This window comes from Alligator sinensis, unplaced genomic scaffold (genome assembly GCF_000455745.1).
Source record: "Alligator sinensis unplaced genomic scaffold, ASM45574v1 scaffold116_1, whole genome shotgun sequence".
Classification (NCBI taxonomy): domain Eukaryota; kingdom Metazoa; phylum Chordata; order Crocodylia; family Alligatoridae; genus Alligator; species Alligator sinensis.
In genome coordinates this window covers 2,656,575-2,682,246 of record NW_005841908.1, presented here as the reverse complement: position 1 = coordinate 2,682,246, position 25,672 = coordinate 2,656,575, and the positions used below count along the sequence as shown (strand labels likewise).

Here is a 25,672-nt window from a genome sequence, read left to right as displayed (position 1 = left end):
GCTGAAGAAATTAAGTGTTGCAATTTCCTGGGCCTCATTAAGTACAAGATTTTAATATTTGGAGGGAAAGGAAAGCAGCTCTTTGAGTTCTTTGCTTTTATAAAACAGATTTACAAACTTAGAACATGAGGCAAAGAGGCTTTGTGATACCTTTTATTGGACCAACTGTATAGCTGGAAGAGCCATTGGTAAACTTTTGGGCATCAAGTGCCCTTCCCCACAAAGAATCCTTCCCTCTCATACATTTCCTGGACCATATGGCTACAACAAAACTCCAACCCTGGATCTATTTAGCAAGTTCCACAGACTTGTTCTAGAAAGGCATAAGACAAATGAAAGCTTATCAGTCCTTGGCCTCTGGCTGACAATAGTAGGGGAACAATTACCCAGGAGGAAAGGCCCAGGATATTTAAAAACTGATCATACAAAAACCACTAGAAATACATACCATAAGTAGCAATAATCTATTTGATCCTCCACATGAACACGGGCATATAACAAGGATATCCTGCCACAAATGCTCCTCAATTTTATTTTCTCCGGTGATGGGGAATGTAAAAAATCTCCTCGACTGAAATTACTAAAATAAATGCATTTAAGTACCTGAGCCCGGAATGTTGGCAGATGTTCTTCTCCCCGTCTGGCAAAGTCTTTGTACCCAAAACCAGGATCTTCAATGTAGCGGGACACATCCATGGATACCATCTCATCATCAAATGCTGGTAAGGATAGCAAAATAGTGCGTTGAGAACAGACATATCAGGGAGACCACTACTACCTCCCAACCCCCACTCCGACATAGAACTGTATAGAAAATTTAAAATAATATAAAGTAGCAGGACAAGGTCTTTGGGAGGAGACAGAACTGTGAGAATGTCAGTAAATTTTCATTTAGTTTATGGTATTTTGCTTGTGTGCATTTGTAAGATTTAAACATTTTAGTATTTTGTTTGATTTAATTTGAATAAGAGTTTCAGTAGCATTCTTATCTCTGCAAGCAAGGAGTCTAGATTTTAATTTTCCCCCCTTCCCTTCTGCTTATATTCTTTATGGTGGCTGGAATACAGAATAGAGGATGAATTTTGGGGACACGTTATGGGGACATGAAACAAGAAATGAAAGGGCTTGGCCACAGATTGGATTAAAAAAAGATAGATATCTTTAAAAAAGTGACCCTATGCAACTTTCTGGGCTGTTATGAAGAAAGAAGGCATGAATCAATGTAGTAAAGTTAAGGGAAGCTCAAAATGAATTTGAGATTAGAACAGACAATTATAGATGTGGCATGTTGGGTAACAAAACCAGCAGGACCGAACAGAGTATACACAGTAGTTTTTACTATCATAGCACTACATGCAATAGTAAACTACAATCATAGCACTCAGTCAGGTTCATGTTTTCTTACTATTATCATGCTCGTAGAGCAGCCTTATGGAGCTTCTGTGACATAAAACACGTATGACCAGTGTTATACCACTGCCATATACTTACTGACTTGCTTCCCACTGGAATAGGTCACTCCTTTGATACAGTGAAGTAAAGCTTGTACAATAAGACACTGGTGCACAGCACAAAAAATGAAAATATGTCCCCCTGACAAGCTAAACTACCCAGAGGGCCTGTTGTCTTGATATCTATCAGCTTTTTTTTTTTTTTTTTATAGAGCAGAATATGAGCAATCAAAAAGCAATAAATTAAGTATGAAGAGATATACAATACTTGGCTTGTAAATATCAATTCAAGACTATATGAAAGCAAAGAACTGACTGCAAGAAAGGCTGAAATTATACCAACAGCTGCAGTAACTAAGCATCTGTGAAGAGCTTCAACAATGTGTCACTAAGCAAGTACCCATTCTCTCTCAGGAATCAGTCTTTCTCCTCTTAACAAGCAGGTGGCTTGATTGTGTAACTACCTTTACAGGACTTGATTACTACATAGCTGACTGCATTTGACCCTCACATTAAAACCCTGGCTCACTTCCATGTGCATTGACAGAAAAGTTGCCATATGTCCACTGTTAGCACCTTAAAAATCCGTTAATCCAAGAATCACAGAGATGCTTTATCATGCTCTCTGCCTCATTAACCAATCAAAACATAACTGTGTGGGGAAAGAAATTCGCATGGCATCTGCTGTAGGTAATCTTGTCTGAAGATTTAAAAAGAGGTCCAACTTGCTGAAACTAGGTGCAGTCCGCTTGAATTGTATGGGATAAAGAAATATGCAGGCTACCCCGCACCCACCTACCAAAAAAACTCCACACATCCACACCTACCAAGAAAGAGAAAAAACCCTACCCAAAGCACAGTTTTAGCAAAAGAAGGTATACGTTTTTAAACATTTCATAAGGACCATTTAAGTTTTTATACTGTTACTGATTTTACTTTGAAGGTGCTGGGATACTATGGTAAGGAGTAACAACAGATAGACAAGAGAGTTTGACTACAACTGTAGAAATTAAAATGCTCTTTTTGAATCAATGAGAATTACATCCTGCGAGCAGACAGGTGTTTTTAGATCTAACTAGGAAACAATGCAACATTATGGTACAACAATATTCTTTTAGGGGTTTTTAAATGGTATGTTTTCAAAGAACAAAAAAGATGATCTCTGCAGATTTCCAATAAAAGAGACTGAGTTCCTTCATGTCTCCTAGCACACCAACAGCTACTGCAACCAAGTTAGGTAGGTACAGTTTTGCATTCTGAAGGAACAAATTTGATTTAACTCAGTCTGAAGTTCCTTTTTTCCACTGGCTTCTCCCTGTAGCTATAAGATGCACCTTGACATTATTATAGTATTCTAGGAAAACCCAGGGAGTCTCATAGATCAATACCCATTAAATCCCTTTAAAAAAAAGAAATAACCACTAAGCTACACATCTTAGATAGCTTAGCGTCTCCAACCATCTCCTAATAAAGCCCTTGAAAAACAGATCAAGAATTACTGACACAACATATAAAACAGACTCTAGCAATAACTTGCCATCAAGGTAGCAATTATAACAAATCATAAAGTAATTCAGAAAGAGACTTGTAATTTTGAGTTACTGTACTGATAAAACTGGTATAATGAAGCAACCTCCCAAAATACATAGATCAGAGTTATCCTCATCCTTGACTATGGTTTTTCTCTGTATCCCTCTGTTTCCAAGTGTATTAATACAAAAATTTCCAGAAGAACCAAGCTTCTTCAAAGTGTTGTAGAAGTCTACTCTTCAACTTTTCTATAAAAGTGAACTAGAATTCATACGACTACAGCAGCATGAAGCAGCAATTTCTGCAGAAAATTGTGTTGAATTTCTTCCTGAAACAGACTGACTTCCTAATAATTTTGACATTTGCAATTGCTTGGCTTTAAATCAGATAGGAAGCATCTTTACCATGCCATTAAGATTAAAGGAACTGCTACTAATTAATTTGGGGGTTGGGAACCTTCTGTCCCCACAAGTTTCTGCTTGTTCCTGTCCCTTTTGTGGGCTGCAAAGTGATCAGCAGATGTTGTGGAAGGGATACAGAATGCACCTGGGAAACATTCTGGAACACCTCCTCTGCTGCCCTGGCTGAAGCATACTGCCAATTCACCAAGCTGCCATGGGACGGATCCAATCTTTTTGCAAGTCAAATCCAGCCCACAGCCTGTAGGTTGCTGACCCCTGTCTTAGTGAACTGATTTGGAATAAGAATTCTAGATACAATGAAGCAAGACCCAGAGGCCAGGCAGAGTATGTGAAGTACCTCCAGTAACTACAAGAAGACTCTCTTTCTTTTCCTGTTCAAAACGAGTTGCCATCTCTTCCTGAGTTGCCTCCTCATCCTCTCTCTCTTCTTGCAGGCGCTTCATTCTTTCCATTAAGGCCTCCAGCTCACTTAAAGAATCTACCATCTGCAAAACACAAAGATATTCTGGAAGATTAGAAATTAAATTGCATAAATGCTATTTAAGGTTTTAACTCATACATAATATTCTCAAGTCAGCTGCATCCATGATAATACAATACAGTATAGACCTATATCATATGGTCTAAACTTTAAAAGATTCAAAATTTTTAAAAACTTTCAGAAGACAAGAGTAACTGAGAAATGTGTTCATTGCTTAAAAAGGAGGAAAAAGCCCTATTTAATAAACATTCCAGCATTCTGAAAGCTCAAGAAGGATGCTAATTTCCTACATAAACACTGACATGTACTTCAATAATAACTGTTAATATTAAAATTGACTTTTCTTATTCTCCTACTGCTGAAAGCTATGCTCAATATTCTCCAGCAGTGGACTGGAATGGCTCAGTTCAGGTGTGAGCTAGGCCAGCACTAGGACCCAGCTGCCAGCTCCTTCACCCCACTACCTGGCTGGGGTATGGCACAAACAAAGCTTCTCCAGCGCCTGGTTGCATGGAGCAGGTAAAGCCCCCTGCTGCTGAAGGCTGTTGAAGCCCCAGCTCTGTGGGCCAAATCCAGCCCACAGGTTGCCACACCCTGATCTAAAGAGTGAGATCAAAAAACAGAACCCAAGACAATAAAGTTAGTTTTATCTTCTATTTTAATGTCATTCTTATTGGCCCAAGCTACTTGCTTTTCCATATTAAAGAGAATATATTACAAGGCAGAAGCGAAAATTAGTACCACATATTGTAGGCACAAACCTACCTACAGCCTACTGCATTTCTCGTTCAAGTCATGCATAAACATTCTCTCTCCTTCCAATCCTTCCTAGATATATATAAGTCTGTTACTCACAAAATATTTTATTATTGAAATCTACTGAGCCCTCCACCAAAAAAGAGGAGGGATGGTCCAGCAGAACAAAATGACCTCTTCAAAGGATTACAAAGTAAGATCTGCAAACCTGGAATTTGCTATACACTATAGTTAACTAATTATTAGTCAAAATTCTCTCTGGGAGTTTAATCACAATTATGGTGAAGAGTTTTACCGATTCCTTTTCTACAAAAGGTCGTTTCAAATACTGGCCTTTTCTAGTATCACAGAAAAGGCCACAGTGACAATTCAGATCACCAATGTGCAATTTACCAACTCTGGGTGTTTATACATGTACTCTGGGAGCGTGTACGGGGGGGTGCTTCAATTAGAGTGGCTCTCTAATTAAAGTGCCTAGAGCATTACGTGCATCATCTTCCCCATGCTGAAAAATGGCAGCGGAGGCACTTTAACTAAAGCTCGTCAAATAAACGTTACTTAAAAGCGTCCCTGTCGCCATTACACTGCTCAGTAAGTACAGCGCATTAGAGCAGTCTCACTGCATGTGTGTAGGTGCCCTCTGATTGCAAAATTTTAGCACCCACTGTCTTAAGAACCTCTGGAGTTAAAAACAGTAGTTTATGCTATTTGAAATCTAGGGTTTTCAGTTTTGTACTGTAAAGAGGCCTTAGTGCCAGTGGTTTATGGAAGAATAACCATTAAAATTCATTTGAATTCAAGACTGCAGTAAGAATAATGCAATTTTGAAATCTGTTACATTGCAAACTAAAGTTAAAACTTTTTATACCACCATTTCCCTGGCACTGCAGTAGTAGACACAAAAGCCATACTACACTGAACTTCAAACAAGAAAGAATGCGTGTACTTTGCATTAACAAATTCCTTGGAAACAAGCAACAGCATTCTCTTGCAACACTAACCCCAAAGCTGCTACTTCTGAGGGATGCATTCTCTATACTGTTGTCATTGGCAAGATCACAGACACAGAAGTTGTTGACTGCTATAAGTCTGACCCCATTAGAGGCATCTGGATCTCTCTCGGGATTAATGCCACTACCAAAGACAAAACTCGCCAAGGCATGATAATGTGCCAACAGGACCACAGCATGCACCAGTTCAGGAAGAGACCAATTATTTTCCCCAGTCTTGACAAGTTTCTGAAATAAGAACAAATAAGGTGTAAATATACAGGCTTTAGGGATGAACACAGGAGTGAGAATAATTTATATTTACATTACATATGGTAACATTTACATTAAGTGAAATTAACTTCTAGTTTCCTTTTACCAGAACTCCCCCCTCTCAGTGCCAAGGCCAGCAATACTGTCTTATTTTGAACTCTCCATATTAAATGACCATCTTTAGGGAAAAAAAGGCTTTACAGAAATATTTACATAGTTACTTGCCTCTAACATAATAAAATAAAACCCTTATCTGGTCTCTGGTGAATTGCAAAGGATCTCCCAAGGCAACTGCAGCAGAGAAATATAGCTAAGGGGAACGCCAGGAAGGAAAACGGTAAGAACAGACAAGGTAGACATATGATGTTTCCCCCAAAATAAGTATACAGGAAAAAAAAAGCAGAAATATAAAATCAGAAAGAATAAGCAGCTCTTGCAGTACAAGTGCTCCTTGCACTTTAACTTAAAAAACACACAAAAAAACACACCCTCTCTCAAAACTGCCTTAATCTGACATTCTATTAAACAGCAATAAGAAGGTTGTGTTCTAATTGCCTCCAATTTATAGCAGAAACATCTTCCTTTATATCCTGCCTACCAGAAGGACAGGTATTTATAAACCTTTTGACCACAGTGGGCATGTCTACACATGCACTTTTATGTGCATTAGCTTATTTTAATGCACAGTAAAGCATCACTAAAAAACTGTGCTATATAGTTAATGCACCTTGAAATAGGCTAATGCACATTAAGTGTCATGTAAAAGCCATGCTCTTTAGTTAATGCGCATTAAGACAGGCTAATGTCCATTTTCCTAGTACCTCATAATGGAGGGCACTTTTACATGCTGATCTAATTAAAGTGCTGCTACATCTCCTGTATAAGTGTCCCAGCGCTTAAAATTGGCAACATGAGCACTTGAACTAAAGCTCATTCCATGAGTTTTAGTACAAGTACCCCCAACACCATTTTTAAGAGCAGGGATGCTGCTATACAAAATGCAGGAGGCTGCTGGAGCATGGTAATTGTGTAGTAATTAAACCAAGTCTGCTCCAATGTGCTGGAATTCCAGAGGCTTGGAGCAGCCTCGGCGCTTGTACACAGGTGCCTGGAGTTACTAGATTTAATGCACATTAATGCACATGTAGACTTGCCCACTACTGGGTATTCATAATCATTCAGTCACCCATATTACTATCTGCATCAGAAAATCAGAATTTCTTCTATAGATGGAGATTTCTAGATTAACAGAAATGTTCTAGGCCCTAACTAGGTACATACTGCTAATGCTAGATACTTTCTGATCGGTACCTGAATGTGCTCTTTTGTGATCAGCCAGGGCCGGTGTGCAAGAAGTTTGTTTATTTCATTCAGATTTTTCAGTCTTTGTGGTATATATTCCACTCCATTTAACCATTCTGCAATCCCACCAGTCTTCAGAAACTCATCAACATGCATATTTATTAGGTAGGAACACTGATGTCTGGCAGCAGCCTAAAATACAACAACACATTTAGAGTACAGATTGATTTTGTTTTATGTTGAGGAGAGATGTACACACAAGATGAAAATACCTTCATACTGTGAAAGGTTAGACTATAAAATACAGTATTTACTCAAATAGAAGACTATCCTGATTATAAGACTACCTCCAAATAATTACATTCTATATATGGAAAATTTATAAATTTGTTATAATTTCCAGGTATAGAATATAATTATTGGAGGTCTGCCTAGAACTCCTCTTCCCACTGCTATAGCAAGGAAAATAAATTGGGGGTGGGGAGGCGAGAATCAGGTAGCCCCTTTGCTTTGTTTCACCTCATTTTCCCATGGCAGCCCCTTTCCCCTCTCCTTACTATCAGACTCTGCTTTTTCTGAGCATACAGAAATGATGAGCAGATTTGAAAACAATAACCCTGAAATTAAACTTGGCTGTAGAAATGTGCATGTAGTACCCATGCATTTAGCTCATCCAGAATTGATGCATATTACCTTTTTTTAAAAAGCTGCTGCAAAGTTTTAGCGCAGGCGCTCCAAAAAGATATTTTCAAGCAACACTTTTGTACCTACTTATATAAAGTACAAACTATGCACAGTATTAATCCAAAGCCAAAAGGCTCATGATTTACCACCCAGCTCCTTGGGTTGGGCCCCAGAGGCACCAGCATTTCAAGTCATGGTGATCCCACAGCTCAGCGGGTGTGTGTGTATTCCAGATATCCACAACAAAGGATCCATGTGATAATTAGCGCTCACTCATGACTGGACTTGGGTGTTCTTGTCACAAGTCCTGGGATCCTCCAAAAATTTATCTGCAGATGAGGCACAGGGCAACCTGGTCCAGCTTCACCTCCCAGAAAGCGGGGCCACATCAATCATGTGTGCCAGGCTGAGAGAGGGGGTGACAGAGGGGTTCTGGGTGAACTGTTTGAGGCCCTGTTTTGTGATGTTTGCCAGGCATTTAAGACTGGTGAAGAAACAGGAATCACTGGAAATGGTGAAGAAAGGCGCAGCTCAATTGTGGGAGTGAAGAGGAAGTAAAATGTATGCATTGTAGTGGCTCCCCATGACTTTCAAGTGTCAGTAGCAAGGGGGACTGCTCTTAATAGGCACTACTGTACGTTTTATTCAGATGGGCTGTGCCAGCCTATCCTTATGGGTTTGCCCAATGTAGGCCCTATGTTTTAAAGTCATGTTCAGTGTTGGCTGCATTTAAATCACCTTCATAGTTGGTTTCGAATTTTAAGTACTTGCTGTTTTTGGCAGCAGTTTAATGAAAGGCAATGTATTTAGTGAGATTTCCTTGTATATAAGACAAGGGGCTTTTTTTCCCCATACCAAATGGATGGAAAAAAGTTTTCTTGTATTCAAGTAAATACAGTATTTGTACCCAATTAAGACCAGTTCTTCAATAAGAATCAATTTAATTAGTTTTCCTTGGATGAAGCAGGGTGATTACCCAAAGCAAGCATGTTTAAGGTGTCATTGTTTTAAACACTGCCCATGAAATTTCACTTATGGACATGTGTGAGACATGTAACCTAGTGTAAATTATCAAGTGGCAGGAACTCCAACTCCTCACAGAAAAGGACCGAATTAGTGGCCAGGCTTCTTCCCTCAGAAGGGAGCCAAGGTAAGCTCACTCTGTAAAGGAGACTGTTCAAGGGCAGTCAAGCAGGTAAGAGAATGAGAATGGAAACAGCAATTCTTGGTACATACCATTATAGCAATGTAGTGCCTATAGGGCAAAGGAAGGGGTCCATCCATACGCAACATATAAAACTGGCTGCGGAGGAAAGACTCCAAGTACTGAGTGTGTAAACTCATGACCTGTGTGATGTTGTCTAGGCGACCAGATGTTGAGTATTCTTCCACGATAAGGTTTGTACGTTCATCTATGCCATTTGCTTGCATAACCTTTTGAGAACAAAGCAGAGAAACCAGGAAAGATGGTTTTTCCTCATATAAACCTGGATTCAAACATTTTCATGGTGCACATATATATGTGCACGCATACATTTCCAACTTCCATACACTTTGGAGTGGCCAGACATATACACAGGCAGACACTACTTGACAAAACCAATAAGAAACCACTAGTATACAGAAAACTGAGTCCTGTATACTCAGTCTACTACTTTAATATTCAGCCAAGATGATCAAGGACAATGTTCAGTAAGTCATTCTAAAAGTAAGATTTTGAGCTGGTACAAATTAAGATAAATTTGTAGAAGTCAATGAATCCACACAAACACATACCAGCCCCCCCAAAATGTTACTTCAAAGTTAATAATGGAGCATAGCCTGGTTACATATATAAAGCAGAGAAGTGGACTGGCATTTACTTTTTTATGTCTGTATAATTAGAGAGATCAAGTGTTATTTCCCCATAATATTCAAGCAGTTTTTAAAAGTAGGAGCATAAAGCCGTTTTTAAAACTAAAGCTATTGTTTAATTATTGCAGCAAATTCTGTTCCTGGGATACTAGATGAAATAACACGGTATTAAAAAAACAAACCCAAAGGACAAAAAGCCAGCAGCTCTTGAAATACAAGCCTGAACAAAAATATTAGCAGCTATTAGCTAATATTATCTCCAAGGACACTCAGCCTAAGCATGTTAATTGTTTAAAAATAAATAAAAGATTACAAGCAAAAGACTAGAAAACCCGAGTTACTCTTTAACTCCCCTCCAGCAGAATCTTAGGTAGCTGGTTTATCATTAAAACTACCACAATCTTCCTTCCCATTCCAACGAATGTATCACAGATTAAGGTATAAAATTGCAGCAAATACTCAATATCATGTTAGCTTGTAAATGGAGAATCAAAATACTGCTTTGATAAAATGTCATTGAAAATAAATAATCAGCCTGAATGAGTTACTGCATCTTCACTTTTTTACCTCGAGATTTCCTGGTGTTCCATGTGGGATGAGAAGGCAGAAATGGAGGAGACTTGTATGGTCATGTAATTACCCAGTCCAATCAATTACCTCAGGTAGAATTCTTCTCTGTTATTCCTTTCTTAATGACGTCTACTAAGACAAAGGCCTTCCAACAAGCTTTACTCTGATTTTCACATTACATCTGTTCTTAATTTCATGCCATTGGTCCATCTTATACCCCACTGATCCATTCTAAACAAAATTCCTTCACTACTCAGTTATTAAACAGTTCAACTACTACTTATAGACTTAGGTCTACTTCAGTTTTCTAAGGATTCTTCAGGTACATATTCATCTCAGCATTTCCTTTATTTCAGTCCCTTCAGTTCTTGGGTGAATTTTGGTAATCTTTTCTGAATTTTATCCAGTTTCTTAGTGTCTCTATCTTGTAAAAGGCTGCTTGAAGACATTAAAAAAAGCAAACAAAAAAGTGGTGCTTCATTTTACACTTGGCATGTTCCCGCGCCCAGCCCAGTACATGCCCAGAAGAGGCACAATGTCTGTATATTTTGGGTGCTTTAGCGGGGCTTTGTTGGTGCTTTTATCCACTAGCTGATTGAATCAGCTATTAGATAAAAAAGCACCAAAAAGCTCTACTGAAGCACCCGATCTATACAAATGCTGCAGAGCTGGGTTGAAGTAATGCACCATTTCTTTTGGTAAAGCATGGATTTTTCTTTTGTTTTTTGAATGTCTGCAAGCAGCCACGAAGCACTCAGAACTGAGAAGAGTATTTCAGGTGCGACTAGACTGGTTCTGTTGAGAAAGGAATAGGTCATATGCTGCTGCCCCTTCCATATACAGCGAAAGAATTAACACTAACTCTTTCAGCATTACTGTTTCCCTCATTTATCTCCACATTAAATATTTTGGTAATTTGACCAAATATATTAGCTTGTATTTTCCAGGTGGACTTCTTGAACTATATTTCTTGCCTGTATAATTCCATTTATACTACTTTCTTGTCCTTACAGGTATCTGTACTTCTTCCAACATTAGTATCATCTGTGAATTTTGTTAGCATGCTGTTTACTCCCCTTTCAAAAATCTTAGCAGACATCTTCTTGTTCATGTTTGTCTCGCACCTTTTTCCCCTACCTGCCTTTATTTTTCAACTTTCATCATAACAATCTGTATCACAGAGCATCTGAATGAAATACGTCAAATACCTGATTTGCAATTGTAATTCAATGCATTCCCCGTCACCCACTTCTGGGGTTGAATCAGATCTAGCCTGCAGAGCTAGGGGGCTTCATCAGTGTTCTGGTGGCCGAGGGTGGGCTTTGCCCATGCTGTGGCCAGAGAGCAGGTAGAAGCAGCCAGGCCCCCACTGGATTTGAGCTGGGTCTTTCCAGACTGCCACTAGAAATGTTGTCAACAACTCCATCACCAAAAGCAAAAAATCTGCCTAGCAAATTGTGTCATTGTAATGTTACTCATTTCTTGCAGTTTTTGACATGCTAAGAAGTTTATTCCAATATTCATTCCACTATTTGGAAAGAGACTGCAGCCAAGCATATGGAATAATGACTGCCAGAATTACTTGTGCCTGAATTACTTGTGCCTGACTGGACTTCTGTTGGTGCAGTAATTTCATTATGCAGCTCTTAAAATCTACATGTTTAGGTTTTCTTATCATACTTTCTCTTGTATATCAATAGTGTTTTCTTAACTAGAACCCTCCTTGCCTCTCAGATGCCTGATTTTTTTTCCTCCTTAACAGACAATTTAAAATATTTTAGCTTCAGATTCCTGTATGAAATTAGTAAAAGCCCTTGTATCCTCAGTAAGTTTGTCTAGCAGTGAGGCACACAGGCTGCCCATGCCACTTATAACACATGTGGCAACTTGCAACTAGCAGTGGCACGTGAAGACAAGTTGGGGGTGCCATTTGTATTAAATGGCAAAACGACTGGCTCACTGAGGCATAAAATCTGATCTTTGCAGTAACTGTTTTTCAGAATCACCCCCAGACAAAACAGGACTCTCCGTGATCTAAAGTAGCACTCACTGCCCACATGAACAATGAACTCTGGCCCCAAACATTTTCATTTTAAAACTTTTGGTTATTTTAGTTTACAAACTTACTTCATTCTCTGGTATAAAGGCACTTGGTCCTCTTGTTAAAGGCTGAGAAACTTGGATTCTTTTTTCCTGCAAAGGAAAGTCAGGCACTTCTATCAGAATTATCAAGGATAACATTAATTCACTTTATCATACAAGATTAGATATTACAGGTCTTGACATGGTTACTTTTTAAAAGACTGCTTGCATGTTTTACAGCTTGTTAAACAGATAAAGCTATCACACCATATCACGTGAATTAAATAGAACAATCTTTTAACTTTGCTCTAATAAACTGCATGCAGCTTGGTCCATGACAAAACAAGTATAATTTTTACTGCTTGTTAGATCTAGGGAAGCATGTGTGCTAATGGTGCACACACTTCTGGCACATTGCTGATACAAGTATACAAAAGTACCCAACCCAGAAGGAAGTTCTTCTAGAGCTAACGTACACAAGATATATATAGACAAAGCCACGCTTCTGACATGACTCGATCCCATTTCTCTTAGTATTAGAATCTGGTTGTATAACATCTAAGCATTTTGAAGAATAGAAAGGTTTTGTAGGTGTCAAACAGCCTTTTCATAAGACTGTTACCAAACACATTGCAACTAGAATGATTTAAGAACTTGTAGTCAGACAGTTGTACCTTGAAACTCCGACGAAGGTGGCTTAGTTGAGGTGGACCAAATTGAGAAGAGAACCCAAAGTTTAGCCTATGCTTGTTATCTTTCTAATAGGTTGGAAATGAACCTGAACCTGAACTTGTACAGGTTACTGATTGGGGTTCCTGCCCAATCAATAACCTGTACAAAACACCGAACTCAGAGACTGCCTTCATCACAGTAGCAGTTCAGACATCCCGTTATTCTGCCCACATAATTCTCCTGTTAACTCAAATAGTATGCAACGAGCTAGAAAAATATCTTTTGGTAAAAGTTGTCTGCTGTGAAGGTGTATGCTGATCATACAGTCTAGATCAGTGATTCTCACTGGTGGACCACAAGAGCAGCTGGCTGATAATGCTCCCTCCCCTACAAAGTGTTCTTGGAACCAGGCTGCTCCCCCCATCCTAATCCAGGCTTAAGACCAGGGAAATTCAGTCCTGATGCTTCCTATGCCAGAACTGGCACGCACAGAGCAGCCTGATGCTGGGAATATTCAAAAGGGGAGGGAGTAGTTGGACCACAGAAGAGGTAGACAGCAGGTTCAGATACGCTGAGAACCACTCATTTAGACCAGGGGCAGGCAATTATTTCAGGCGGAGGGCCACTTACAGAGTTTTGGCAAGCCATCGAGGGCCACATGACAGGCAGCCAGGGACAGATAAATATTAATTTTTTAAGTTTTTTAGGGACCCCAGGGGCCGCATTTTGCCCACCCCTGATTTAGATTATGCTCTGGTGTGAACGTCTTGATCTTATTTGCCCATGCTCCTATGCCTAAAACAATATGGATTACTGATAATCCTGATGGCCATTGCCTGACTCCTTTAGCATGTAACAGTCACAGAGAAACAGAGCTTGCAAGAGACCTCCAGAGACCATCTAGTCCAACTCCCTCCCTGAGGCAGGATTATCCCTATCCAAACCATAATCTAAACTCTTCATGAAACTACCGGCAACCCTGACAAAACATAGACCTAACACCCTAACTTATGTTCATGTCACTCACTAAGTTAACACCGTCTTGGACCCCATTTTGTGATATCATGGGTGTCTGAGGCTTCCGTTTCTCACCAACCTCATATCTTGCCCTAAATAAGATGAATACAACCATACGTATGATACAAAGCCCACAGGACCTAAAACTAAGATAAGAGCCAGGTCCTAAAAAACTTCACATTAACTTCCTCTGACCAGACTATATTTACTACATGAGACAGATGAGCAGCATTAAGCACTCATGCTTTCTTTAAAAAGAAAAGAACTGGACTCCGATTAAAAAAAATAAGAAAAAAAACAACCCTTATGGATCTCAATATAGTTCCACCTAAGTGAGAGTCTTTTCACTAACTATGAGTGGAGCTGAATCAAGAGAGTTACAACCCAAATGTTATCTCTATGGAAGATAAACTAATGGATAATGGATAGTAATAGGAGCACAGAAATTACATATAGGTGACTATCCACTTGTATATTCCCTATGGGATGCTATATGTAGGTTACATTACATGCATCCTATTATTTGTAATTCATAAGGAATTTAATCTTCCTAAGAATGAACCAGTAAATCCAATTTAGGTTAGTCAACTAACATTTATGAAGAAAAAAAACCTACACACATCTAACATACACAAATATTCTCTCTCAAAAGGTTTGCACAAGTTTTACTGCTAGGTACCAAATAGCTTCTGATGACGGAGGTGATCTTAGATCTGTAGGTATCCATTACTTCTTGCATCATGGGTAAAACAAGATAATTAGTTCTCCAATCAAAGTGTATAGTTCCTCCCTCAAAACCTCACACCCTCTCAGACTTACTGAGGTTCCTCACATATCTGAATGGATACAAGCTTTTACTCTCTCAAAAACAAGAATGCATGTCTCTAATTACTTGTTAATGGTGGGTACTTTATAGTAAGTTATACATCAGTGCCAGGTTCAGATTTTCACTCTAAATATTTTGTTCTCCTAATGCAGAAGTCTCAGACTGTACATCGAACGATCCTTAAATGCCCATAACAATTCTAGAGAAGAGTCTGATTAAGTACGACAGTCAAGCTGGTACATAACTACTGTTCTGAGATTACCATAAATGCTAGTATTTTCAGCAGACTGCTGCACAAGATTGTGAAAGCACTAGAACATGTGTTATTCTGCTTGTGTTACTTTGTAGACCCTGAGAAGCCATGCAAGAACAGTGCAGATTATGCAGGAAAAATGTTAATTGATAATCTGATGATACACAAGGAAGTCCTGATGGGACCTTGAGAAGAGAAAAATGAAGAATGTACACAACTTTAAAAAAATAATAGGAGTTGATTACATAAAATGCAGTCCAGGAGACAATTTACTGTAATTTATCAACTATAAATGTTTCAAGTCCCAAGATACCGTAAAATATTTTTATGAATCAAAAGATGTTAGTCCTACAGGGGTAAAAAATATCTATTTCTTGAACTAGATATGGGGATATTAAGATGACACTGACATACCTATCAATAGGAGTGCATAGTAGGTAAAGAAATAAAAGATAAAAGCATGTTTCTTCAGGTAATCAGACAGTCAGCCATGAAAACAGGATTTGATCTGTCCTTCTCTCAAATATTATTAACCCAATATTTCCCTTTAAAATAAGCTTCATTTCAGTCTGACATGATTTCAGCTACAAGAAGTAACTCAAGCTTTTTATGTTTGTGGGTAGCTACGATAAGGATTTTGGTAATGGTAGGAAATTCCCCTCTAGATAGTTACCTTCAATTCACATGCCAACCCATTTCCCCCTTACAATCGACAGCTGTTATACCTTCTGAGTTTGATAGCACAAATCTAGAATGCAACCGAAGCTGGCATTAAATCGCCTCCACTGTCAGCAGAAATGTAGCGTAAGTTTATGACTGAATAAAATACGGCTGGTAACACACTCTCAACTGTAAAGGGGACAAATTCCAAGCTGCTCAACACCTGACTTTTTGGAAGGGAAAATCACTTTCCTAGCAAATTGTCTCCCTCTTTCTTCTGCTGCAAAATTCTCTGGGTTGCTGTTTTGATCATTTTGCCCATCTGTGTGAGCATATTTCCACATGCAAACATTTCACAAGGCTGATCAGACTAGGGCATAATCAGGGCTTTACCACATGCAGGGTGCATCTACACAAGACGCTTACAGCAGTTGCCGAATTAGCTTTGCAGTAAAGGGTCACCATCTACACAAGTGGTGCTATTAGGCTAGAGTAAACTAATAAACACTGCCATCGGATTGTACACCCAACACAAGTACTATTCTTTGGTGGAGTTATTTACTCTGCCACAATGCATGTATAGACAGTGAGCAGTGCTGGTTGGGGCACTAGGGTGCTTCCTGCCTGCCAGCTAGCCCCACACTGTAGCACCCTGTGACGGGAGGAAAGGGGGTCCCAAGAAGAGCCCAGAGAGACAGGAGCACAAACTACCTGCCTTCAAGGCAGGGGGGAGTTTCTGTGGTGAAAAGGGCCAGTCCCGAAGTTTTAGGAGCACATGATCCTTCCAGATTGGTAGAAGGGGCAACATTTCAGGCCCTATAGAAGGGCAGAAAGGAGAGAAGAAGTGATGGACGAGTGAGACCAGAACCAGAAGTGGCCAGAGCTGTCAATCTCCTGCAGAAGACAAGGGAGAAGGAACTGAGCTCTGGGAGAAAAAGTTGCTGGAGAAACCCTAGCTGTGGAAAGCTGATAGCCTGCAGGGAGCAGACAGAGTGGAGAGGACACAACAGCTCGAGGCAGAAAAAAAGGAAAGAGGAGGGAGGGAAGGTAGCTGGCTTGCCCTAGCATGGGACTGTTAAAGTAAAGCCAGCCCCAAGGGAGGCATTGGTCCCGACCAGAGATCTGGGCCCCAAACTGCAACTGGGACTTGAAGGTAGGAAACTGGGGATTCATGGGACGGCATGAATTAGACAGCTGTGAACAGTTTGATTGAAATATTGAGGACTGAAGTGATTCTGGCTCAGTTCGATTCTGGATTTATGATCTTTCTTTTTTCCTAGAGAAGAACTTTTTGGTTGAAGTCTACCAGCCCAAGCAGTGGAGCGAATTGATTTGAGTTTATTTTCTGTTGGGACCCAGGACAAACTAACATAAATTGATTAAGACGGTCCTGAGCTGAAGGCTGATTCTGCATTTGTTTTTATTCTGCAGTTATTTTTATTTTGACTTTATTTATATGGATATAAATTGAGTGTTATGTAACATCCGAAGTAACTGACAATTTATTGGCTCTATTGAAGATGTGGTAAGAGTGGAATGTGAGGGGAGGAGGAGCCCCATGAAGAATAGTTGGCCCAGGTGGGCAAGCAGGGTTAACGTTTGGCCTGTATCCATCTCCTGGTAAACTTTATTAACATCAAGGCGTCACAGGAGAAAGATGGGCATTCCAGATTGGGCAGTTGTAGGATACTCTCCACCTCCTCATGGCTCACCCCAACAAGCCATCAGGCTGTCGGGGACCACAGCCATATGGCACCCCCCATACAACACACCCTTGTGCCCCAGCCAGCTCCTCCACAGCACACTGAGCGAGGAGGGAGCAGCTCTGGGTTGGTAGGCTGACCCCATGGGCTCCCTGCTAACCAGGGCTGCACCACCCCAGCTAGATGAGCCGCAGTTCCAGGCACACGTATAAATGCTGTTCCTGGAAGCAATAAACTCCAGCATAAACTCTGTCAGAGTTCATTCAGATGGACTAATTGCATGTGTAAATGTGCCTACACATCCCCATATCCACATTGGGAAGAATTCCCTTCTTCCTGCAACAAAGTACAACAGACTCCTACACTGGAGTGACATAACCTATTCTTCACGTATTGGTAAGTTTTTCATGATCACAGGCAACCTAAAAAAACAAAACAAACCAAAATAAAAAAAATAACAAAATAATTTTTTTTTTCAGCACATTATGGCATGTCCTTTGTATAACCAGCTAGCAGGAAGTAGTCCATCAATATCATACAGTCATTATATTAAAAAATACAATCTCTAGCCCTTCTGCTGTCACCATAAAATATTACGGCAGAGCTCTATATGTATAAAGATTTGTATATGAGGATCATCTTGAAATGGCTAACAACTAATAGAAAGGAGGTTTTTTGAAATCAAGCATGTGAAAACTGATGTTTTCCCTTACTTGTGTTTTAGTAAGAACTGGTTAGAACTAGCTTGTCAAGAGTGATGCTGCAAATACAATCTAGCTATACAAGTTTTCAGGGTGCTATTAATAAAACATGGGAAGTATTAAATACGATAACCTTGGCTCTGTCAAGTTTAGATAAGAACTATTGCTTTTGGGCATGCTTTCTAAAGTGATGAGTTAAGAGCTATTCAAAAAACTCAAAGATGGATAAGGGAATGGAAGAGAAAGTAAAATTTCATATTTTCAACACTTCACAATGAAAGCTTATCGCACTAAGTCTACAGCTCCCCCCAAGCTTGTTACAACTGCATGTTAAAACTAGTTTAATAGAACAGTTACCCAGGGCTCTGGAATTGCTCATTTAAAAGTGTATTCCTATGCTAGGAGACTGTAGCAAGAAAAGGTTTATTTAAAGTTGCTGAATTTTAACTATACAGGCATATGTATGTGTACAAATCACTTTTGCTTCAGCTACTATATATCAGAGATGTGGGTTTTCCGGAAATTTTTTAATTGAAAATTTTCCCGAAAATTTTCCAATGACCTAAATAGAGCGCAATCTGATTTAGCATGTTTATTTGACTCATATTTAGTAAACAAAACAAAAAAGTACCCCCATGTTAATATTATGCCCCAATAGCCACACGTATTTGAACTGAAATATTTGATTAGGAAAAAAATTAAGTATAGCACACTTAATGTGGTTGAAATGTTATATTCAAACAAATTTAAAGCTGTATGTAGAAAGAAATTATTTTTATTGGAATACTTGTGAAAATGTAAAGACAATACACAGTAGCATGTACTTCCCTTACATTGTTTGTTTACATTTAAGGAAAAAAAATGACGGTACTGAAAACTGCTGACACACTAATTATAGTCCACCCAAAGAATTGTGCATGATATATTGTGGCTGTCCACTCATCTATTTCAACAGAGTTTAACTCTCTCCACTGAGGTCATTGCGGCACCTCCAGTTTCACTGTCACTATCTGTAAAATCACTTGCACTACTTGTTAGTTCCATTTCAGAATCAGATTGAGGCAAATATGATTCAGAACTACTTGAACCACATTCTGTTTTGCTAAAGAAAGAGATGTGGGGAGCAAAATTTTCCGTGGAAAATTTTCTGCCCCACATCTGTGCTATATATCAGGGGTTCTCAACTGGTGAGACACGAAGGTCCTATAGGAGGGACTCGGGTCGCGGCGGCAAAACCGGAAGTGCCACCGTGGGTCTTCCAGGTTTGCTTTTGCACACTTCAATTGGACAATGGGGGAATGGGGCAATTAGGAGACCAAAAAAGAAGAAAAAGTTTTACAATGGAAACAGTTATAAGCCATATGAGATCATCAAGAAATGATCTTCAAAAAGGCTGAATAAAATGGAACTTTAAAGTTGTTTAAGCAAGCAGAAAGTAGCTCTTCCTGGAGATGCCACTGGGCACGTTTACACGAGATGCTAACCACGCAGTAATAACACTGCGCATTAGTGGGCCAGGCAAAACCCATGCTAATATGCTACTGCACTGCAGTATTAGGCTACTGCACAGTTAGCATCTGTAAAAACCCATAAACCGGCGCTACTGTGCAGCAGTACCAGTTACTATGCATTGATTTAGTACTTGGTTATCCAAGTACTAAACTTAATGCGCGGTAACTGTGACGCATTAATGAACGTGTAGACGAACCCACCGTTTCAAATCTTCATCAGCACCCTGGCAGATTACTCATACATCCCATTCTTATGCTAGACTGTTTGGAAATTACCTTGCCTCAAATGAAGGAGCATCAGGTAAACACTGAATGTTTTACAGCACAAGTAGTAAAAAAGGTTCAGAGCATTTTACCAACTGGTCAGTCAACTGGAACTGCAGTAACCAAGGACAGATTGCATCTTCCATGAGAAAAGCCTACAGGAGAAACCAGATATTTGCAGGAATGAATTTTAAAATAGGAATGCAGAGAGACTGCAATCATAACAGTAATCAAACTATCTAGAAGTCCTCACTCTTAACATAATAACACACCATACTCCTCTCATAGCTACAGAAAAAGCAAAGACACTTTACAGTGGCCCTGAGTCTATTTTTTAAACAAGTTTCATGGGAAATTTTGCCTTTTCAATCCTACCCTGTGGCAGAGAGATGAGAAGATAAAGCGAGAATTTCCAACAGAACAGAAATCTTGGCTCCTGACCAGCTGTAATGACAAGCAATCAACCATTTCAAACTGCAATACCTGCTACAAGAACAGCTGATAAACAAACAAGGAACTTTATTAATAGCGACTGTCCCATGGACTAAACGTGTCAATGAAAGCTGTTATGCACCATCTCATTTGTAATCCTTCCAATTACAGATCAAGGACAGCCCCAATTTCTGATATCCACCGTGCATTGTACAAGCTTTGCCAGCATAATTTTGGGCAGAATGCCATACACTGTACTCACTGCAGTCAGTAGTGACTCCTTCAAAGTTCCTGTTTTCATCCATTTGTACTCTGGAGTGTCTGTAGCCTAGTTGACCTTAAAAAAAGTCATGACAGTCTCAATCTTCATTTACAGCAGTGGTTCTTAACTTCTACCAGTTCTCAGCTTTCACTCATTTTTTTTGACTACAGAAAATTAACAGAAATTCTTCTGTTATTTATAACTCAAGACCACAACAGGTCAGGATATTTTTGACACTGGATTCATATTTGAAATCTCGGCATTTCACTTGTGAATTACATGTAGGTGTTTCACACCTAATGGGTGCTAATATTGTGCAAACCCCTTAAAAGGATCTCATAGCACGCTGGTTGAGTATCAGTGATTTAGTATCCTGAACAATACAAGTAACCATACAAAATCATAAGGAATTCAGCAATGGAATTATATTAAGTAGGTTCAATTTACAGAAGCAGGATACAGATTTAAAACATCACAAAAGATTAGATGTCAAATACCAAGTGTTATATAAGGAATAGAGTACAGCAACCAAATGTTCAACGTTTGTATCAAGAGAGTATCAAGAGAGTAAAGTTAGAACCACACTCCAAGTTCTATGGACATTATTCACAAAAAGTGAAAAAACTTGCTTGGCAAACGAAGCACACTAGAAATCAGTCTCAATTTGGTGAGTTTTGACTCATTAAAGTTTCCTTTCCCAAGCCTTGAATTCAGGCATACAAGATCTACTTCCTCTTCTCTATACTATGTAAGATTTTTGTAGAAATTTTTATTCTTAAATCAAATGTGTAAAGAAGACAAACAAACAAAAATCAATCAGTAAACAGACTCGGGAAGTCCCATTAGGTTTGAATGAAGAAAAGAGCAAGAAATGGTTCTCTACAAGAGCTGATCCAACAAACCAGCTTACAAAGCATTATGTTCATGGCTGTATCTTCTCTTCCATTTTCTTACAAGTAGAGAAATTAATCTATTGTATATGGATATTTTCCATAACTTGTTACTGGTTTTCCCCACTGCTGCCAACCAACCTTCAAAAAAAGTCTTAATTAAAAAATGAATGGTGTTTAGTTATGCAATTGTCTGGTGTCTCCATATTGTAGCTGATATCAAGATTGTCATGCTGCAATTTAGGATCACTGGAATAAAACATTTGCACATATGGGGATGCTGAGTGAGACTTTGAGGCTATGCAGCCACTAGAGTGGTGTAAAGGGCAAATCAGGTCCACAAATTCTTCACCTCCACAACCAGTTCCAACCACAATGATGTAAACATAATTATGACTAACCAACACTGGTCTGAATCTAGACCATGAAGGTTCAAAATTAATCTCCCAGCACTTCAAGGCACAGCTCTGCACTAAGAGTTTTGCTTAATAAATACAAGCAGCTTCTTGAAGGAAAAATGTATGAACCCATGTCCAGGGCTAGCCCACAATTTTTTGAGGTACCCTGCAAGAAATAGTCTTGAGGCCCACAGCCCCAAAGAAGCCAGCAGCGGTAGTGGTTGGGGGACAGCGAGTGGCTGGACAAGAAGCTGGTGGCAGCGGTGTTGGCAGCGAGCAACTGGCCGCTCGCCACTTTAGCCGCAGGGCCCCCTGCAGCCGCAGGTTTCGCAGTATAGGACGGGCCAGCCCTGCCCATATATTTAAATCTCTTTGTCAAAGAAAGAGAGCAAATGAAGACCCACTGAGGTTTCCCTAGCAAAAAGCTATGCTGCCCAGCCCTGTGAAATTATTCTCCCTCTTCATTCTAGGTAGATTCACCTTTATTATACATAATCCTTATTCATCTAATTTCTATGACCTCCTTTGGTTTATTGCTAATTATTGTTTTAAATAATCTCATTAGCAGCTTTTCAAGACTTCAAAAAGCTAGCTGCTGATTAGAAACATAGATTTGCCAATGTGCTATTTCACACCTTATACCCTTCAGAGAGTTCAGATAAAATACCATATGGTCTTTATTTTACTGCAACTTTAGTTGCTGTCACTTTATCACTTCTTTCTCAAACTTCAGTCGTTGCCAAGGCCACACACTGAGCTCATACTGGCAAAGTACAGACAGTCAAAAAGCCCAAGGCTGAATCAATTAGATTTTTGCAGGTTAGTCTAAGACGTGTAGATTGGACTGATAAGCAAGTGAACAGACATTCATTTTTGATTCTGGAAATACAGCCACACGCCTGCAGTGGCCCAGGCCAGAAACTGGGGGACAATAAAGCAAGCTTCCCTGCTTGGCTGAAACAAACAGCTTGGGGCAAGGCTAGCTCACCCACCTTGCAAGGGGAGGGATTCCAGGGGAGGTGCAAAGCATCCTGGGATGCTGGGGGGCTGAGTTAACTCAAATCTGGAGGGGATCTGGGACACAAGTTCATTAAACTGATTTTGCCTAAATCAGTTAAGTCTGATACTACATCCATCCAGATTCTTAAACTGGTTTCATTCATTTTGAAAGCAGTTTATATGCACTGAACCTCTGCTGTGTTACAAATTTGAACCAGTTTCCGATCACTTATACCGGTTTATGTGCAACTTCTATCCCAAGTTCCCTTCACTCCTCTGTCCTATAACATGACAAATTCATGTGATTCTCCACTAGTTAAACAGTCGCTGAATGCGTCTCCATCTAAAGTATTCTAGACATTGCTCTTATTCAAGCACTGCTTCTGTCTCTATCTGATATATGCTACTTTATTTCCAATACCCTCCATTTATTGCTACTGCTTATACCCCATTCATTATGTTCAGTATCATAGGAAAGTAGGGCTGGAAGGTACCTCATGAGATCATCTAAACCATTGAAGCTAAATGTTTGTTTTGAAAATTTCCAGGTAGAGGTTCAATAACCTTTCTGGGTAGCCTGTTCTAATGCTTGACCATCCTCATTAATTAGGGCCTGGTTTAAAGCGTGGACTTAGCACACTCATATCGTGACCGATCATGGTGCGAGCCATCATTTTCATCCTCATATTGTGGCGCCCCCCACGCCCACTGACTGACTGACGGGGCAGGTTTAGGGGCAGGTGCATGGGGAGGCTTCCAGGCTGCAGCTCTGGGCCCAGGGGCTTAGAAGAGAGCCCCTAGAGGGGGGAGGGGAGCAGCTGCAAATGCCAGGAGGGAATGGGGTCCCAGCGTTGGGCAGCCAGCTCTACATTGCCATGCCAGGAGGAGGGTGAAGGTACACTGGGTGCTGCAACTTGCTCCAGCCCCTCCCAGCACAGCCCCTGGGGAGTGACAGGAACAGTCGAGGCTGGGTCAGGCCAGGCTGGGCATCTTGGGTCGGGGCATCACCCTGCTCGCAGACCAGGAGCTTCCTCAGGGGCCCTGCCCCACAGCCCTGCAGGCCCCGGTGCAGCAGGCTGTCCTGCAAGGCGAGGCAAAGCAAGGGTGCCTTGGGCCCCACGGCCACAGGCAGCAAGACCTGGGGGATGGTGGGGCTGGTTTGGTGGCTGGATAAGACTCCAGCCCCTGCTGTACCAGGGGGGACCTGTACAGACATAGCTCTTCCCCCCGCTACAGTAGCCTCATGCCTGCAGATTGGTGCCACGGGGGAGTGCTGGCAGCAGTGGGCAGCTTCACCCTCCCTGGCCAGGCTCATTGGCTAGGCACTGCTATGGAAGGAAGGGGACAGAGATCATGTAGGTCCCATTTTTTGTTTTGTTGCAACAAAATGCCATATGGCCGCTGGCTGGGGAACTCCCCAGCAAACAGCCATATCATGGCATTTCATTGCAAACTGCATTTTTTGTGAAAATCACTTGATGATTTTCAAGAAAATTGTGAAATCGCAATTTAGACCAGACCCTACTCATAATCAAAAAGTTCTTTCTAATCTCTGCCCTAAATTTTCTCCATTGCAGTTTGATGCCATTGCTCCTAGTCCCACCTCCTACAGCTAAACAGAGAAGTCTATATAAATGCCCTCCAGGTATTTGAAGACTGTTACCAAATCTCCCCTCAGTGTTCTCTTCTCCAGACCAAATAACCCTGGTTCTTTCAGTCTTTCTTCAGAGAGGCTTCATAGGCCTCTAATTATTTTTGCTGCTCTCTACCAGGCTCTTTTCACGGTATCCACTTCTTCACTGAAGTGTGGAGTCCAAACCTGGACACTAGGTGAAGATGACCAGGTGAAGCCTCATCATCAGTGCCAAATAGAATGGAAGAATCACTTTCTTTGATTTGCAAAAGACATTCCTGTTGATACAACTCTGTATACAACAAGAACACACTGCTGGCTAATATTCACTTTATGATCCACTAATTCCCAAGCCCTTCTCGTACCACAGTACCACAGCTGAGTGCAATCGTTCCCCACTGTTTGCAATTTTCTAACTTAATCCATACAACCCTGAGCCAATGGATTTCTTCACTTAAGCATACGTGCTTTTGAAATGGGGAGAAAAACGTTGTATGTACTTCTACTGCAATTTGTATAATAGCCTATAAGCTGATTCTACAATTCACATATAATATAAATAAATATTTATCTTTCCCCTTCTGCATGCTGTGAGCCATTTGTGGAGATGTAGAACATGCCCTTTAAAATTCTTCATTATTATACCCACAGGGCATCATTTTCAGTTATGGCACCAATCTTAATTGTACTCCTGTCACCGAGATGATCCTGCATTCATGTCTTACCACATTTACTTGAATCTAAGATGAGGCATGTGTCCCCATACACTGTCAGCATAGGGAAAAAAGTTCCTCATCTTAGATTTGCATACAAAGTGGGGGGCGGGGTGCAAACAACTGATGCAGCTCTGATTGTGGCCCTGAGCCCAAGTCAGGACCAGAGTCAGACCCACAGCAGATATCTGCCCCTCCTCCCTTCTGTCCCCTTTCTCTCACTCCTCCCCTTACTGTCAGGTGCATCTCGGCTCCAGCTCTGGCTGTACTCCTTCCCAGGTATGAAGTACAGGGAAATGCTGTCCCCTCCCTGGCCAATCAGAAGTGCCACTGTTGGTTGACCA

General features: G+C 40.4%; 1 protein-coding gene across 10 annotated transcripts in view; it reads right to left on the bottom strand.

Annotated features, from left to right (window-relative positions):
* SESN3 (sestrin 3) overlaps window positions 1-25,672 on the bottom strand; it is a 58,200-nt gene that overhangs the window by 8,876 nt on the left and 23,652 nt on the right. For 4 of the 10 annotated variants that reach the window (XM_025197883.1, XM_025197878.1, XM_025197880.1 and 1 more), the window contains exons 2-8: window positions 12,440-12,505; window positions 10,310-11,713; window positions 9,125-9,322; window positions 7,214-7,396; window positions 5,642-5,878; window positions 3,741-3,888; window positions 604-719 (exon numbers count right to left, since the gene is read on the bottom strand). In XM_025197883.1, coding sequence (XP_025053668.1) covers window positions 604-719; window positions 3,741-3,888; window positions 5,642-5,878; window positions 7,214-7,396; window positions 9,125-9,319 — 879 coding nt within the window. In that variant the 5' untranslated portion in view covers window positions 9,320-9,322; window positions 10,310-11,713; window positions 12,440-12,505. The remainder of the gene's footprint in view (window positions 1-603; window positions 720-3,740; window positions 3,889-5,641; window positions 5,879-7,213; window positions 7,397-9,124; window positions 9,323-10,309; window positions 11,714-12,439; window positions 12,506-25,672) is intronic. The other 6 variants (XM_006018617.3, XM_025197885.1, XM_025197886.1 and 3 more) reach the window with 4 other exon arrangements.